Below are 17,281 nucleotides of genomic sequence, written 5' to 3'. Positions count from 1 at the left end.
AAGTGCTAAAAAATATTTGACCATTAAGTCCAACTTTATTTAATTTGCAGTACTAGTTAACTTAGCAAGAGTGATACACTTAGACATCCATGAAATCATTTGATTGTGGATTCTTTTGTAAATTGTATACTATCAAATTTCAAAACTGTCCTAAATCCCAACATGTCCTATTTACTAGTCAGGTGCTGCTTTTCCATGAGATGTTTATTTCCAAAGCAAACAAGTCCTCAAAACCTTTCACATCTGGAAGACTTTCATGGTATCCTAACATAACATGCATCTGAGTCTCCTTTCTAAGTTTAAAGTTCTCACACAGGCCATACTCAACACTGTTGGTACCAGGGACATTCCTTCCCATGCACCTTTTCCCAACTGTGCCAAAAGAAACTAAAGGTTCTGTTTTATCTTTGTTTTGTTTCTTTGTTTTGTTGTTTGCTTTTGAGACAGAGTTTCTCTGTGTAACCCTAAGTGTTCTGGAACTCAATCTGTAGACCACGCTGGCCTAAAATTCAAAGATCTACCTGCCTCTGCCTCCCTTATGCTAAAATTAAAGATGTACACCACACCAGGCTGAAACTAGAAGGTTCTTATCATCAACAATGAACCTTTTTGCATTGGAAATTCCATCTTCTGACCTTATCTCCAATAAATATATGTAAGGCACTTAAGACAATGCCTGACATACAGGGTTCAATGCTAACAACATAAACTATTATCAATAGTTTTGTCCCAAGGTTATAATGATTAAGTCATGGTAACTCCTCCAGATATTACAGACTACTTCACTTTCCCAGCCCAACATTACCACCACCACCACCCTAATCCTTCCATATCACCAGGTTCTGCATTATCAGCTTTTAAGTAAGTTTTCAAATCATCTAATCAAATAAGAAACACTTCCAGAATGCATCATTACTCATCCTAAACCACACTGCTCCCCACTGGTTTAAATATAGGGATACAAACCAGTAACACACTCAAACTGAGAACTTTTTTGCATATATGTGAACATTAAAGTTTTATTTATTCATAAAATGTCAATATTCAGTATCAGTAAGGAGGGGGAAATAGTACTTAAAGTTGTCAATTGATAGAAATCTAAGTCTTAAAATCAGTAACTCAGAAATGCTAGAAGGCTTCTTGAACTATGGCATTTTATTCCACTGACTACAACTACATACTGAGAAAATTATACTACATTGCTATACAGTATTTTATTAATTATAGTATTCTGATATATAATTTCACAATGCACTCTAAAAATTAAAGATTTATAAATGCCTTCTGATAAAAACTACACAAAACATTTGTTTTTATTCTCTGAGTCTCAATTTGTTTCTAACTCACTGTTAATATCAACCACAGATACCATTATTCCTCTCAATACCTAACTCCATTATCAAGTCAAAGAAACTCACAAGCTTAGGTCCATCCTCCCATGCCTCATAGTTCAGGTGCCTTAGCCATCATTCTCCAAATGAACGGCTAGAAATATCACAACTAAATATGTTTAAATATTTTTACATCCTACACTTAATATCCAGCTTGTAGCTAAGTGTTTAACTCTGGGTGTCTGTAGAGGTCAGGATATTAGACAGTACCCATGAAGTAAGGAAGGAAAAACCCTTAAGGGAAAGAAATTGTAGAACAAATGATTTCAAAGAAGAGATGGGGAATGGAGGTGAAAGGTTAATGTGCGAATAGAGCACAGGATGACAAAGAGGTGGGGGGTAGATTAACCAAAACTACTGTTATTTTAAAGCCCTACAGGCACAGTGGTACATGCTTTTAATCCCAGCACTCCCAGAGGCAAGTGGACTTCTGTTGAGTTTAAGGCCAATGCAGTCTACAAAGAAAGTTCCAGGACAGCCAGGCTGTTACATAAAGAATCCTGTCTTGAAAAACAAACAAAAACTTAATTTAAGGAAGCCCTACTTTGTTAGACAATTTTTTTAAGTTTATTTTAAAAGAAGCTATCATGCATGGTGGACAAGTCCAGTCCCAGAAGATACAGGTTATTAAATGAAGTTCTCAGTACCAGGGAAGGGGTATCTATAAGCTCTTGGTCAGGAAGGCTTCAGAGGGCCCCAAAAGAACACAGGCTATTACCACTGCTCTTCACTGCACACCAGAACTAGATGGCAAGACCCTACTGTGGAAGGCACCACAAATTTTGATTGGAGCACACAGAGAAATTAAGTTGGAACTGACTGGGAAACTTTCTCCCTGCTGGCTAGCTTTCATAACGCAAGAAGGTGTTATGTAGACTGCTGAGGGAGGAAATACAATGGCCTTATCTAGCCCTGAACCCTGCATGCTACAATACTGACCTGCCAGGCAAGATGTACTCACTGGTCCAATAGAGGCTTAACTGTTTAGAGAGATAACCAATTGCTTTCTGATAGATGAGACCAGCTCCATTCCTTATGATCAAAAGCTCATGGCTAGGGAGGTCACAAGTCCTATGGATGAACCTAACAGTTGCTGGTTTTGCTAAATCAACAAATCAAACTGTCTTATAAATTCTTAACGGCTTTATTTTTAGGTGTTTTGTTGTTGTTTTGAGACAGGGTTTCTCTGTGTAGCCCTAGCAGTCCTGGAACTCAATTGGCAGACCAGGCTGGCCTCTAACTCAGACACCCTCCTACCTCTGCCTCCTGAGGGCCAGGGATAAATACTTGTTTATACCCATATATCTGAGTTGTCAACCTGGCACCCATAAGCTTCTTTAGGCAGTGGACAGAGATCAATACAGAAACCTAACTTGTAAGAGTATGTGACTATGAGGGACTTCGCCCTAAATGAGACACCGAAACCAACCTCGCCAGCACCCTTCAGAATGTGGTCTGAAGGATGGAGAGGAATGCTGCTGTCTTCCATACACAGCACAGATCTGTGCACTCAAACTCATGGCAACTGTGGCTACTCACACACAGAACTAGTGAAATTTCATCACAGATAGCAGAAAGGCTCACAAGACACCCCCCCCACCCTAGCTGAGGAGCTTCTCGGTGGGTTATGAGGTTGACAAAGCAATGTATTGGGGGGTGAGGCTAAGGGGAATAGATGAGCAAATTACAATGTATACATTTATGAAATTCTCAATGAAAGAAATACTTAAAAAGGTGTAGACTGAATATCCACTAGAACATTTCCAATAGTCATAATGTAAATGCAAGACAAGACACCATCATATCTAAATTTAAAAATTACCGCTTCAAACTTCTCTCTGTTCTCTCGAAGGTAGTGAATACAAGCCATTCTAACTTCCACATGGCGAGACTGAGAGTGCAATACCTAAAACAAAAAAAAAGAGCCCATTACTAAGCATTTTATTGTTAAAAAAACAAACTCAAGGGAGCTGGAGAGATGGCTCAGTGGGTTAAGAGCACTGGTAGTTCTTCCAGAGGACCTGGGTTCAATTCCCAGCACCCACACGGCAGCTCACAACTGTCTGTAACTCCAGTTCCAGGGGATATGATACCTTCATACCAATGCACATAAAATAATATTGTAAAAAAAAAAAACCTAAAGTTACAAGTTAATGCCCTTTATCACACTCAAAATGATGTGTAAACACCTTTTAATCTTTACTTATTCTAATCTCCTCCTCTGAGCACAATGACATGACATAGTATGATGGTCTAAATGAGAATGGCCCCGTCAGGCTCATATATTTGAATGCTTGATCACCAGGGAGTAGAACTATTTAAAAGGATTAGAAGATGCAGCCTTGCTGGAGAAAGTGTCAATGAAGAAGGGCTTTGAAGTTTCAAAAGCCCATGCCAGGCCCAGCATTGCATGCTCTCCCAACCCAGATGTAGATGTAGTAGTTTTCAGCAACTGGCTACTGCTCCAGAGCCTTCCTGCACAGCACCATGCTCCCCACCATAATGATAATGTACTAAGCCTCTGAAACTGTAAGCAAGCACCCAATTAAATACTTTCTTTCCTAGACTTGCCTTTGCCATGATGTCTCTTCATAGCAATAGAGCAGTGACTAAAACACAAAAATACTCTTTAAGCCTAATGTCACGGGGGAGGGGGGAAACACGACACACATTTTAAGACAGGGTTTCTTTGTGTAGTCCTGGCTATCCTGGAACTCACTGAACCCAGAGATGATCCACTGCCTCTGCATCCTGAGTGTTGGGATTAAAGGTGTGCACCACCACAGCCAGTATCTAACGTCATTCTATAGAGAATTTGTCACCATTTCTATGCAGGTCATAAAAAAAAAATCACTCCTTTGAGGACACTGTACCAAGAGGCTTTCCTCTACTGTCAACCTTCTACAGTAACTTTGTTCCTCACAAAGAAGGAGAGAATCTCTGCTAGGGAATGCTAGGGCTCATCCTATGCTCGTTATAAAAAAGAACCAGAGCCAAACCTAGAGGTACAAATTTAGAATTCAGTTACTAGGAAACTACCTGCAATGGATGTTTCCATGTTCAAGCCCCGCCTGGTCTACTAAGTGAACTCAAAGCCAGTATAGGCAACTGAGGAAGAACTGGTCTCAAAATAAAGAACTGAAATGCAGGTTGCAGAGATGGCTCTGTGGTTAAGACTACTCACTGGCTACTCTTCCAGAGGACCCAGGATCTATTCCCAGTACCCACATGGCAGCTCACAACTGTCTGTAACTCCTGTTCCAGATATACATGCAGGCAAAGCACCAACACACCTAACATAATATAAAAAAAATTATATTTTTAAAAAATTAAAAAACAAGACTTGATGTGGTGACACACTCCTTTTGTGTCAGCACTCAGGAGGAGAGGCAGGCTGATCTCTGGGTTTAAGGTCAGCCTGGTCTACAGAAGAGTTCCAAGACAGCCAGGGCTATGTACAGAATCCCTATCTCAAAAAACCAACAAGGGAAAACGAAGGACAGGGTGGGGAGGAAAGAGAGAGAAGGAGGGAGGGAGGGAGGGAGGGAGGGAGGGAGGGAGGGAGGGAGAGAGGGAGAGAGGGAGAGAGGGAGGGAGGGAGGGAGGGAAGGAAGGAGGGAAGAAAGGAAGGACGGACAGACTGACAGAGTTATCTATCACTCAATGGTATATAGCCCAGCACATACAAAGTCCTAGTTCAATCCCCAATACCACAAGGAAAAAAGTTCTCATCAGTAACAATAAGGCTACTATGGTTTCAGAATTATTATGTGTAACTTTGTTTATCAAGCTTACAAAATTCAAAAATACCCAATGGACAGCCATGCTAAACTGAATGATGTCATCCTAAGAGGCTGTAGATTTGTTCTTAAATCTAAATCTATCTAGGACTAGCAAGATGGATCAGCTGTTTAAAAAGCTTTGCTGAATTTGGGCCCCAGGACCTGGTGGAAAGAGAAGCAACTCCCACAAATGTTTGACTTTTATGCTCAAACATACAAAAAATTAACAAGTAAACACAAATAAAATCAAAATACCAACCAAAAAGTAGTTCAGATCTTTCACCTGTTGCTTCCCTAAATAATCAGTTAAACAACAAAAGAAAAAAATTCACTGAAATTTCATCTTTTATCAAAATTTGAGCTTTGAAATGAAACAAACTCAATTTCTTTTCATATGCTAATCCCCAATACTAAGTCGCCCTAATGGTAAACGGGAAAATTCAAGAGAGGCCCCAGCTGTACATTTCACACCTCTCTTGGATAACAGTCAGGGCTCATTTATACAAGGACCAGAGATGCAATGTCCCCTGATAGCCAGTATGTTCTAATAAGCCAAGAGACTGAAGATGTACTCCTTGAGGTTAGCTTTTCAATTTAGCACCTGTTAACCTAACCTTACTGTTTTAGGACGTTATTAAAAAGTAGCCTTAAACAGATAGGCTAAGCTTCCTTCATCCCAAGGATCATCCATATATTTTTAAAAGCACCAACTGTTTGCCATTTCAACAAATTACATTTGGCAACATCTTTCCTAGAAGCTACATGAGACACTGTTATGAATCAAGTATTATTACTATGAGTGAGCCACAATGTCATCTGATAGGGCTTTCCTGCCTTCTGTGTTACAGCCGTTCACCTACAACAGGCGGCAGACAGAAGTTGCTCCAGCTTGTTTCTTATCAGTAACAGTATCAGGAATATCTATTTTTTTTCTCCTTTTAACAAAGGTTTCAGAACATCATGACATCAATCTGAACCTGCTGCTCAGATGCAAAACTCTCATCAACACCCGTAAGTGTAGGATATTATCAATTTACTCAGCCAAACAATACGAGAAAGCAAAACTAAAATGACAACTCTTCAAATAGTCAGTTACTTCTCAAGGCCCTGAACACTCAAAATTCTAATGGTCTGATATGTTGCTTCATGAAAATAGGCTAAAGGTAGAGGCTTTGAGACAAGGTAGTGATAACACTGGGAAAGGCTGAGACACTGTTTTAGCAAGTCCTCTAAGAGTGCCCTATTTTTAGCTCCATGGCTAGGACTGATTCAGGTCAGGCTTCCTGCAGGCCCAAATCCACAAGTGTAAAAAAAAAAAAAAAAGGCAAGAGCCTATCTAAATCAGGTAATCTGAAGAGGAACCACAACTCCCAAGAACTATCATCCCCTTCTTTTAAGACTATTTTAGTTTATTAACTCTTTAAAAAAATTTATTGTAATTTTTACCAGAAAATAAATCTCCCCCAAAACAAATCCTTTCTACCTTTCAAAAGGTAGCAGAGGTTGACAATGTATTCTTTCTTCTCACCATTATTTAGTCCACATCTACCAAATTGCGCCTTCCCAAAGCTAGGCTCAATATACTCAAAATAAGTCCCCAAATTTGTAAAGAGTAGTTCCTTGTGACTAACCTAAATCCCATGACAAAAAATGGGGCTTACCTATATCAGTGAGTTCACAGCACAACTAGCTCTTGCTAGTTACGCAGAAATGATTCTCTCACAAGCTTCTACTCTATCCCCAAGGATCTGTGCCATACATCATGGACAGAAACACACGCTTCCAGTTCAACTTAACTAGGACCTGGGAAATTCAACTTCAGACTTCCAAGCATTAGCCTCTATCTACCACCTTCCTACAGGAACTTGCTAAAGTGAACACTATATAAACAGACTCCATTGGGCCTCTTCTGCTTCCAGAGGTGTTAAGGAGTCCAAAAAGAATAAGACATGGAAGCAGAATCTTCTCCATCTGGAAAATTCACAAATGTAGCTGACTGTTTACCTACTAAGAGTAAGGACTGCAGTGGGTGTTTATACACCCACCCACACTGGAGCTTCCTATGTTCTGAAAATAAGACATGTCTTAACTGAAAATGGTAGGCTGGTTTGGGAAGTAATACAGAGAATGTTTCAATGAATATACCTGTAACACAATGAAAGGGTCTCTGGTTTTGTGTCCTGAGACAGGGTTTCTCAGTGTAGCCCTGGCTGTCCCGGAACTTACTCTGTAGACCAGGCTGGCCTCACACAGATCTGCCTGCCTCTGCAGGGATTGAAGGCTTGTACCACTATGACCAGTATGCAAGGGGTCTCTCTTGTTTTAAAATGTTCTATACTTACAAATCTTTGGAAAATATATGGTCTGGTGATTTAAAAATAGAAACCTTAGTTAATAAAAAAAGAGAGAGAGAAACGAAAACTAAGTCACAAAAACTCCAGTGTAAGGCAAAGGAAGCAAGTGTGGAATGTAGGACACACAACAGCGCGCTGAGAAGCGCTCCTGATCCAGCTGCTCCAGTAGCTAGTCTCACAGACAGGATGGGTTCTGGTGACCCCACACCTACAATATGGTTACATAACATGGGGAAAAGGAACTCTCTCAAAGCAACAGAAAAAATCCTGAGTATTCTTCCCTGGAACTCCTCCCACTCGCAGGAGTTCTATCTCACTTCTCTTTAATAAATGGGCCGACTGGGGAATAATTTTAACCATTAACGAAGGGGAAAGGGGAAGGGAGATGTGCCTAGACAGAGAGTCTCCAGTTAATGCCGTAGTATTAGTAAAAGACTTGCAGAAGAGTGAATTCTTTAGTACACTGTTCCTGATTCCCACATAATGCAGCGTGGGCCCTACTCAAGCAGTCCCTGAGACGGCCCTATACAGAGAGGTTGCTTTCCTTAAACTTCAAAGTTGGCCTGCTTTGCGTGACACCAGGGGACACATTCCAAAGTCCAGCAGCAGAAAAAATGTGGTCCACCGGTAACACGGGGTGCAGCAGCTCCTCTAGTAAACATGCGCTTAGCCGGTGCGAGCAAGGGGCTGCTAAAAGCTGGGCGCAGGTGAACTCGGAAGGAGCGCGTCGCCGGCTCCCGGCAGCACGCAGCGAGCAGGCCGCCCGAGATGTCCTCAACCCCGTCCCGTGCCGACGTTACAATGGGCCGCTGTGACGCCAGCGAGCCACGCGCGGCCCCGCCGTGGGCGGCCAGGCAGATGCGGGTGGTGTGTCGCACCCAGCCCCGAGCCCGTCCCGGTCGGGCCCCGTCCCTTTACCTGCTCGGCCACAGCCCGGAACAAGCACGACCCGTCCTTGGCGACCAATTTCCGATACAAGCCCAGTTTGCGCAAATAGGCGTCCATGGGCGTCGCATCCTCGAGTGGCCCCACGCCGCCCTGGTCCGCGCCGTCGGGCGCGCCGACGGCTGCCTCCATGTTGCCGGTCCGCTGCGGGGTGCGCGGCGCGGACTAGCCCCACATGGCCGCGCCGCCGGCGGCTCGACGCCCCGGCCTGGAGCGGGCTGAGGCTCGGGCTCTGGCGCCGGCGTGGACGAAGCGAGCGGCGGCAGGAAGCGGCAGCCCGAGGCGGCGGCCCGCGCTCTCCGGGTGCATAGGGAGCCCAGCCTAGTATATGGCCATCCGCACGCGGCCGCCTCGGCGGATGAACACGCGCCCGCAGGCCGCCCGGGGGTCGCCGCCCCCACAAGTTTCCGGGTCCCGACCGGTGTGTGGCGAGGCAAGCCCCGCCGGCGCGCGCCACCAGGCCGGCAAAGGTTCAGCAAGGCCTGCGTCTCCCGCCGGCGCGCGTCCCACGCCGAGAGCCGAGGAAAGCCGGAGAGAAAGCCGCGGCCTCTTGCTTCCCCACCTCGCGGGAGGGCGCCTGAGGGGCGGGGAGCGGGAAGGGGCGCCTGGCGGAGGGCAGCAACCTCGCAGCCTAGAATTTGTTTTCGCTTTCAGCCCGCAGCGCGGAGGATGACGGGAGTGGTAGTTTGAGCAGCGGCAGGAAGTCGGCGTGCAGAGGGCGGGGACGCCTGGACCGGCCTACCCGTAGGGGATGGGCCCCACAGGCTCACGGACTACAAATCCCGACAACCGCGGTGGCGCCATCCCTAGAGCCGACTTCGCGCTTCCCAGGCCGCGTCCGCGAGCAGGCCCGAGGGTGTCTGTGGCCGACGAGGGCGACCTGCGCTCGCCGCCCCGCCCTCCCGGCCGGTCTCCCGCCCTGAGCGCGGCCGGGCGGGCGGAAAGGGTCGCGTGCGTGGAGTTGCCAGGGACACAGTGACGGTGCCACCGGCTCTTTGTGTATTCCAAACAGTGGCGCACCTGTCTGCACGCCAACCCAGCCTTCCCTCCCCGCGTTTCCATAGAGGTGGCTTAACGTCTTGGGCGGAAAAGCCGGCAAGGGGCGGAGGCTCTAGGACCCCAGCCCGAGGCCGACGTTCTGACCCAGAGTCGAGCGCCGACAGCTGAGTCCCTTTAGAAATTGGGACAGCTCATGCTCTGGGACAAGATTTGCCTTTGCCTAAGGCACGTCTGTGTTCCTGGTCACCGCAGCTGCGCCCCGCCACACAAAGGGCTGTCACTGTTAGTAGAAATTTATTATTTTTTTTTTTAAGTTCGGTGACTCGCTGCGTGGAATCCGAGCTGAGCAGGAGGCTTCAAACTCAGATTGCTACCCTCCAAAGTTGCATGACGGGAAATGAGCAGTCCAGTTGAGTTTTAGAATCTGGTACTTAACGTCCTTTGTGGACACCACAATTTTACTTTACTAGCATACATCATGTGGCATCTATTAAATTTTTAAAACTTCGGTCTTGAGATCATGCTGGAGGAAGAAAAGTGGTAAATAATGTTGGGTTTAAAGGTGTCCAGGCCAGATGGTAAGAATCCAACAAGTTACTGAAAATGTAAGTTATTAATATTTAAATGTTCCTATAATTGTGCTATTTTTAGAAAATATATTGTGACCTAAAATGAAAAAAAAAATCCTTGTCCCAATTTAAAATTTTCACTTGTAGAGGGAAAGCACCAAGAACTTTTAAGGGTTTTGTTTTTGTTTGTTTGACATTATTTTTGAGGCACACTCCTTATAGCACAGGCTGGCTTTGAACTAGCCATACAAAGATGGCCAGGAATTCCTGATTGTCTGACTTCCACCCACCCTCCCCAAACACTAGGATTACTGGTATGTTGTGCCGACATCCTGGTTTGTATGGTACTGGGAATAAAGCTCAGAGCCTGATGCACGCTGAACAAGCAGTCTACCAACAGCTTCCACTTCAGGTGGGAGAATGTAGTTGCATTAAAGACCCACAATATTTTCTGAGTAACATCTAAACTACAGTGTTTAAATGAGATGCTATAGCATCAATTCTTTAACAGACTGAGTGTGCACAGGGAAGGACATGCCTTTTGACTTTTATTTTGAAAGTCCTTCAATAACTTTTGGGACTAACTTTGGTACTGTAGGGAATATATATATATATATATATATATATATATATATATATATCATGTTAAGCTCATAGCTTGATTTTTTTCAAAATGTATCAGTCTTTAGTGATTGAAATATGCAAAATTGCATTGCATTTTTTAATCATTCAAATGAAAAGCTTTGCTCAATTTATATGCCCTGTGGGGGGGGTCATTGTTTCCATATATTTTCCACCTTAAGGCATATTCATATTTTCATTACTTAAATGTGCTTCCATTTTATAATGAAATAATACCAACTTCTAAAGCACAAGGATTACTTTGAGATACTTAAGGGGAACTAAAATGTCTTTCATTCTAAAATATCTTTATTTCCATCACAGTAATTTAACTCATTAGTAATAGAATAATTAAGATATTAATGGGCATGATAATTAGTTTTAATTATTCTACTATAAAGCCTGGCAATAAGGTCTGTTTTCTATTTTTTTAATTCATTATTAAATGCTTAAAAACCAAAACCCTTATCAGAATGCTTTAATCCCTTTTTGTCACACTGATATGCCGTGAGAAGTGGTAGAAGAACAGCAAATTTCTGGGTTTTCACATTGGATGTCTCCTGACAGTTTCTTAGCGTTCCTGTCAGATGAGTGTGCAATGGCCCCAAGCTGCTTCCATTTCCAAAGTTAGAGGAGATAACATCTGTCATGATGTCTGACCCTGGTCCTCATCAGGAAATCCCCTAGGTATTCTGAGCCCTAATCCAAGACAGACCTTCTGTACGTCAACTCCCCAAATATAGTTCAATGTCGAGGCAACATCAGAGGATCCTGTGTCTTCAAAATGGGCCAAAACATACAGAAACTCACTTCCGAAGAGCCTTCAGCTAACATTAACCTCTAAAACACTTCAAGAAACCAAACCAGTACTGATTGCAAATGTTCATTTCTAAGAGAACCACTTCTGACTAGTAAAAGTAAGGATGCTTGACAATTTATTTTTTCAGATAAAACCTGAAACATCAAGGCTTCTGAGAACCTAATGAAATTACTAAAACTTAATCTCCTGTGAATGTGCCACCCAACTTTTTTTCCCTATGTATAGTCAATACATAGGGAAATTAAAAAAAAAAAAAAACTTTAGAGTTAAATTATGATAGATAGAATTAAGGATATTTATTTATTTTGAAGGGGAAGTCTTAATATTTACTATTGACCTTGAGCCCACTATGTAGATTAGGCTAGCCTCGAACTCAGAGAGATCTGCCTCTGCCTCTGCCTCTACCTTTCAAGTGCTCAGATTAAAGGCTTACTCCAGCTCCACAGTCTGATGACCTTTTTTCTACAATGGTTCAACACAGGGCCTTGCAAGTCCTAGGCAATGCACTCTACCACCAACTACACCTCCAGCTCCAGAATTTCTTAAACTGTTCTTTTTTTTTTTTTTATGAGAGGTTGGTACATTATAGGCCAATATGGGAGAGTTTTCCCAAAATTGGGTTAGCTATTATGCTAAATAGCCTTTAAGATAACCCACAGGGATTCTAGGCCATATTTTCAACATTCCTATAATGGCATTCACCTTATGTGAAGGTTAGTCTAAGTGCCCAAACGAATAGTTCAAAAGTAATGTCTCTTCTGAGGTCAAGTGATCAGTGGATTTGCATTCTGCCCCATTGACTTGTTCTCCCTCCCCCCCACTCTCTCTCTTACCCTACCCCTCCCTCCCCCACTCTCTGCTTAACCCTCCCCTCCTTCTCCCATTCTCCCTCCTACTATCCCCTCCACTGGTGCAAGCAGTCCAGCTCTGTAGCTGGCTTACTGAGCTCCCTTTAGTACAGAACTGGTAACTCTCCACCAGACACACAAACCAGGTTGAAAGCAAACCCTCAAGTCATGCCTTCAGGTGCCTGCAGCCCTGATGAAAACCTTGAGTGCCGTGGCCTCTCACGAGCAGCCCTGAACCGGAACAACTGGTCAAAATGCAGAGAATAAGTTATCATGCAGTGCCCAGCAGACAGATCTACAACACAACCTCTAAGACTCGGGGACCATCACAGAAGAGGGGAGGGAAAGACTGGGAGCCAGGAGGTTCAGGAAGTTGGATCATCCACAGCTACTTGACAAGATCAAGACCATCTTAGGCTATGTGAGACCTTTTTGAAAAAACAGTGTTGCTGTGTGGTGGTGACTCATGCCTTTAATTCTATCACTGAAGAGGCAGAGACAGATCTCTGTGAGTTCAAGGCCAATCTGGTCTACAGATCGAGTTCCAGGACAGCCAGGGCTACCCAGAGAAACCATGTCTCAAAAAGCAAACAAATACACCAAAAAAAGAAAGAAAGAAAAGAAAAACCAGTATTAACAAATAAAAAATATAGTCAGGAACTGATTCCTCTGTGTGTGTGTGTGTGTGTGTGTGTGTGTGTGTGTGTGTGTGAGTACTTTTTATAGGTCTTAAAAATTGGCTTCAGAGGGGGTGAAGAGAAGCTGATCTTCCTGAGGACCTGGGTTTGCTGGGTTTGATTACCAGCATCCAGGTGGTAGCTCAGAACCTTCTGTAACTTCAGTTCTGGGGGATCAGATGCCCTCTTCTGGCCTCTGCTGACATGAGGCATGCAAAAGGCACACACACAGACACACATGAAGGTAAAATATCAATACACAGAAAACTGGTTTTATTGCCACATAACATTTCATTTATTCTGAAAATTTAAGCAACTGAATCCCACTGAGCATGGATACCTATAATCCAAGTATTAGAAGCAGTGAGGAAGATTGGGAATTGAATGTCATGCTTAGTTAGCTATAACATTCAAGCCTTGGCTACATGAGATCCTGTTCAAAAACAAGACAAAACCAAGAAATAGAATCCTATTAAAAGTGTGCATTGAACCTGGGCTCAGTAGCTAAAGGCTACACAGTCCTGACAACCTGACTCTCAGACAAAGCCAGATGAGGTTGCACACACTTGCAATCCCAGATTACAAGAGCTATAATCCCAGCACTCTTACAGGAGAATCACTCGGAGTCTAAGCCAGACAGGTTAAAGTACACGGCAACTACAGAAACACCCCACCCATCCACTCACCTCTGCCACCTCAACAAGGTGAGGACCAACTTGCCAAAGTTGTCCTCTGGTCTCAAAATGCACCTTGTTCTGTTGTTTTTCTGTTGGTTTAATAACTGCACCTGAATCTACTGATATTTTAAGTCCCATCTGTGCCTCAGGGCCTGGCAGGATATCTGATCTCACTAGCACCAGCTCAGCCATGGCTGTCAAATGTAGGTTTTAACACAACTATCATTCTGTTTAGCAATAAAGACTTGTGAGTCAGATGTTGGGGTGAAAACCTACTAGATCAGAAACGCCAAGAAGCAATCTGCTAACTTTTCTTTTGGGCCCGAGACCCAACAAGGGAGCATCTCTCCACTTGTTCCAAACCAAAAAGACAACGAGTCTCTATATCCCTCCCTACTCCTTCCTGTGCATCTTTCTATCCATTTTCCTGGTTCCTCTCTCCTCTCTAGGCTAATTCCTGTCAAGTAGTCACTAGCTCCACCCCTGATCCAAGGATAATTTTATTAATACAGTCTCAGAATTTCACAGTACAATCAAATATCCTGCAATATTGTCTACCTATACACATGCGCGTGTACACAAACACACACAAATTTGTGCTATATTTTATGAAGGAAGACCTGTTTTGCCCAGATCAACAATGTTAAGGATTGTCCCTTCCTGTTCACATTTAATCTCCTTGGAATGTTAATGTTACTGGGAACTATGTCCTCCCCTGAGCTCCCAGTCCTCATGATCTCCATCACGTTAATCCAAATGATCGAGACAGAGTATATGACAGATAATGTGAGGCACTCTCAAGGGGGAGAACGGGTAATGAGTAGAGAGAAGAAATCACCCCACAATGGGCAGTGGGATCATGACTAAAGGGACCATTGTGTTGACCGACATGGTTAAATAGCTTTTTCTTTTAGATTTTAGATTTTATTTTTAATTATGCATGTGTGTGTGTTTATCCACTTAAGTGCAATGCCCACAAGTTAGTAATATTTTGTTGTTTCTATCAAAGGTAGTTAGTCAGACAAGCACTCATGTTTCCTGAGCCTTCCCGGTCCCCTTTTTATTGATTAGCCAGTCACAGTCAAACAGCCTTATTAGATTGAGAAGTTAAGATTCTACCAATGGGATGAGGTATAGTCACGCCTAGGTCAGATCAAAGAGAGCACTGTGAAGGCCCAGTGTTTTGCTTTTTACAAAAAGAATTACCTTGTCAAGCTACGTTAGCTTTGTGTCTCCCACAGAAGGCCAGAAGAGGCTATCAGGGCCCTGGAGCTGGAATTTCAGACAGTTGGAGGTCACTGACTGGTGCTAGGAGCCAAACCCAGGACCTTTGGAAGAGCAGTACACATCCTTAACCTCGGAGCCATCTCTCCAGCTTCAAGCTTTTTACTATAAAACTTTATAAGCACTTCAAAACTTAAGGATTTTTTTTCATTTTATTTTTTTATGTGCTGTTTTGCCTGTACGCGTGTTTGTGCAAGGGTGTCAAATCCTAGAACAGGATGTGTAGTGTGATGCTTTCCTCTTTTGGTTTCTTGAGGGGCCCACCACCCAGCTCCCAAATAAACCACACACAAAGGCTCTTCTTAGTTTTGAATGCCCGGCCTTAGCTTGGCTTGTTTCTAGTCAGCTTTTCTTAATCTAAATTAACCCAACTACCTTTTGCCTCTGGGCTTTTATCTTCCTTTTCTGTACACCTTTCTTTGCTTCTTTTCTGTGGCTTACTGGGTAGCTGGGTGGCTGGCCCCTGACATTTTCTTGCTCTTTGTTCTCTCCTCCTTCTCGGTTCTCCTGTTTATTCTCTCTGCCTGCCAGCCCCACCTATCCTTTCTACTGCCTTGCTATTGACTGTTCAGGTCTTTATTAGAATGATCAGGTGTTTTAGACAGGTAAAGTAACACAGCTTCACAGAGTTAAACAGATGCAGCTTAAACAAAGTCACATACCTGAAAATAATACTCCCCAGCATGGATAGAGTTACAGACAGAGCTGCCATGTGGGTGCTGGGAATTAAAATATTCTCTGAGATGTTCTGTATTGCAGGATATTTGATCACACTGTGTGAAGATGTCTCTGTTTTACCTCCCCTGCCTAAGGCAACTTCTGATTGGTTTGATGAAGAGCTGAAAGGCCAATAGCTAGGCAGGAGAGGATAGGCAGGACTTCTGGGCAGAGAGAGGAACTTGGAAAGAATCTCAGGAAGGAAATTCACCAGCCAGACACGGAGGAAGTCAGACATATGGTACTGAGAGAGAACAAGCCCTGTGGAAGAATGTAGATTAAAATAAAATAAAGTTTTAAGAGCTAGTTGAGAACAAGCCTAAGGCAAGGCCAAGCTTTCATGATAAAAGTCTCTGTGACATTATTTGGGAGCTGGCAGTCCAAAGAAAGACCTGCTGTAGTTCTTCATTTATATTTTATAGTTTTTACTTCACAAATTAGAATGTTACCAAGGACAAAAAAAGGATCCATCCTCAACAACCTTCAAGGCTGCTCATTTCTAAATTAAACTGAGTGGGGTTGCTTTCGGCTCTGGACTACATTTCCCAAGTGCCTTGGAAACAATGTAGCCATGTGGTTACAGGACTATGAGAAGATAGCTGAGTTGAATCACTTTAATTTCTAACTTGAAGATAAAGCCTCATCAGGCAGATCTCTGAGTTTGAGGCCAGCCTGGTCTACAGTATGGCTTCCAGGACAACCAGAGAGGGATACACAGAGAAATCCTGTCTCAAAATCCAAGAACAAACAGAAAAAACAAAGCCTCCTGATTTTTACTTTCCTACTGCCCATGAACTACTTAAAAAAAATAGATCTGAGGACTAACCATATAGTAAGGATTCAGTAATAGAGTAAGACGCTGGGCTCAATCCCCAGCACTAAAGAATAAAAATGGAAAGAAACTGTTGAGAGAATAACAATAATAATGTTGCCAGTCAATATTATGCAACTACAGACAACTCTCCAAGAAATCACAGAGCAATGGGAAGGAGGAAGCAAGGCCACTTGGAAACGTCCCCATCCTCAGAAGTCCACTGCTGCTATGCTGGCCCATCGTGATAGACACTATGTTAAGTGTCTATTGCTGTAGGAAAACACCAGGATCAAAAGAGGAAAGGGTTTATTTGACTTCTGTGTTCATCACTGAGACTGTCAGGGCAAGAGCTTGGATGGGGGTGGGTGGCGGCAGTAAAGACGTTGCCAACATGACTGCTCCACTGGGGAGGGTTTTTATTGTGGGTGAGAGAGAATATCTGGAAGCATCTGCAAGAGTCCAGAAAAGAGAGAAAAGAAAGCAGACTGGACATGACCAGGGCCAGGGAAGAGGGACAGCAGGGAAGGGTAGTGAAGATATCAAGCAGAGAAGGAGAGGTGTGGGGAGGGAAGCAGAGCATAGAAAGTGTTAGGAGTAGAGAGACTGCACTTGCTAGAGTATGGAGTATGGGGGTAGACAAATCATGCCAAGTATAAGGAAGATGACTAATTGTGGGGAGGGATTTCTTGGTGGGGGGAGGACATGGAAAACCCATTTCACTAGCTCTGTAGATCAGGCTGGCCTCAAACTTACAGAGATCTGCCTGTCTCCACTTCCCAAGTG

General features: G+C 43.6%; 1 protein-coding gene across 1 annotated transcript in view; it reads right to left on the bottom strand.

Moving 5' to 3' along the window:
* The window catches only part of Otud4 (OTU deubiquitinase 4), a 42,702-nt gene extending 34,041 nt beyond the window's left edge, over positions 1–8,661 (bottom strand). Inside the window, exons 1-2 of the mRNA XM_048440098.3 lie at positions 8,446–8,661; positions 3,214–3,297 (exon numbers count right to left, since the gene is read on the bottom strand). Coding sequence (XP_048296055.1) covers positions 3,214–3,297; positions 8,446–8,604 — 243 coding nt within the window. The 5' untranslated portion in view covers positions 8,605–8,661. The remainder of the gene's footprint in view (positions 1–3,213; positions 3,298–8,445) is intronic.
* Positions 8,662–17,281: the final 8,620 nt, after the last annotated feature.

The sequence above is a fragment of the Myodes glareolus genome, chromosome 22 (genome assembly GCF_982192425.1).
Source record: "Myodes glareolus chromosome 22, mMyoGla1.1, whole genome shotgun sequence".
NCBI classification, from domain to species: domain Eukaryota; kingdom Metazoa; phylum Chordata; class Mammalia; order Rodentia; family Cricetidae; genus Myodes; species Myodes glareolus.
Note: the sequence above shows the minus strand (reverse complement) of the source record. Positions and strands in the feature narration are given on the sequence as shown.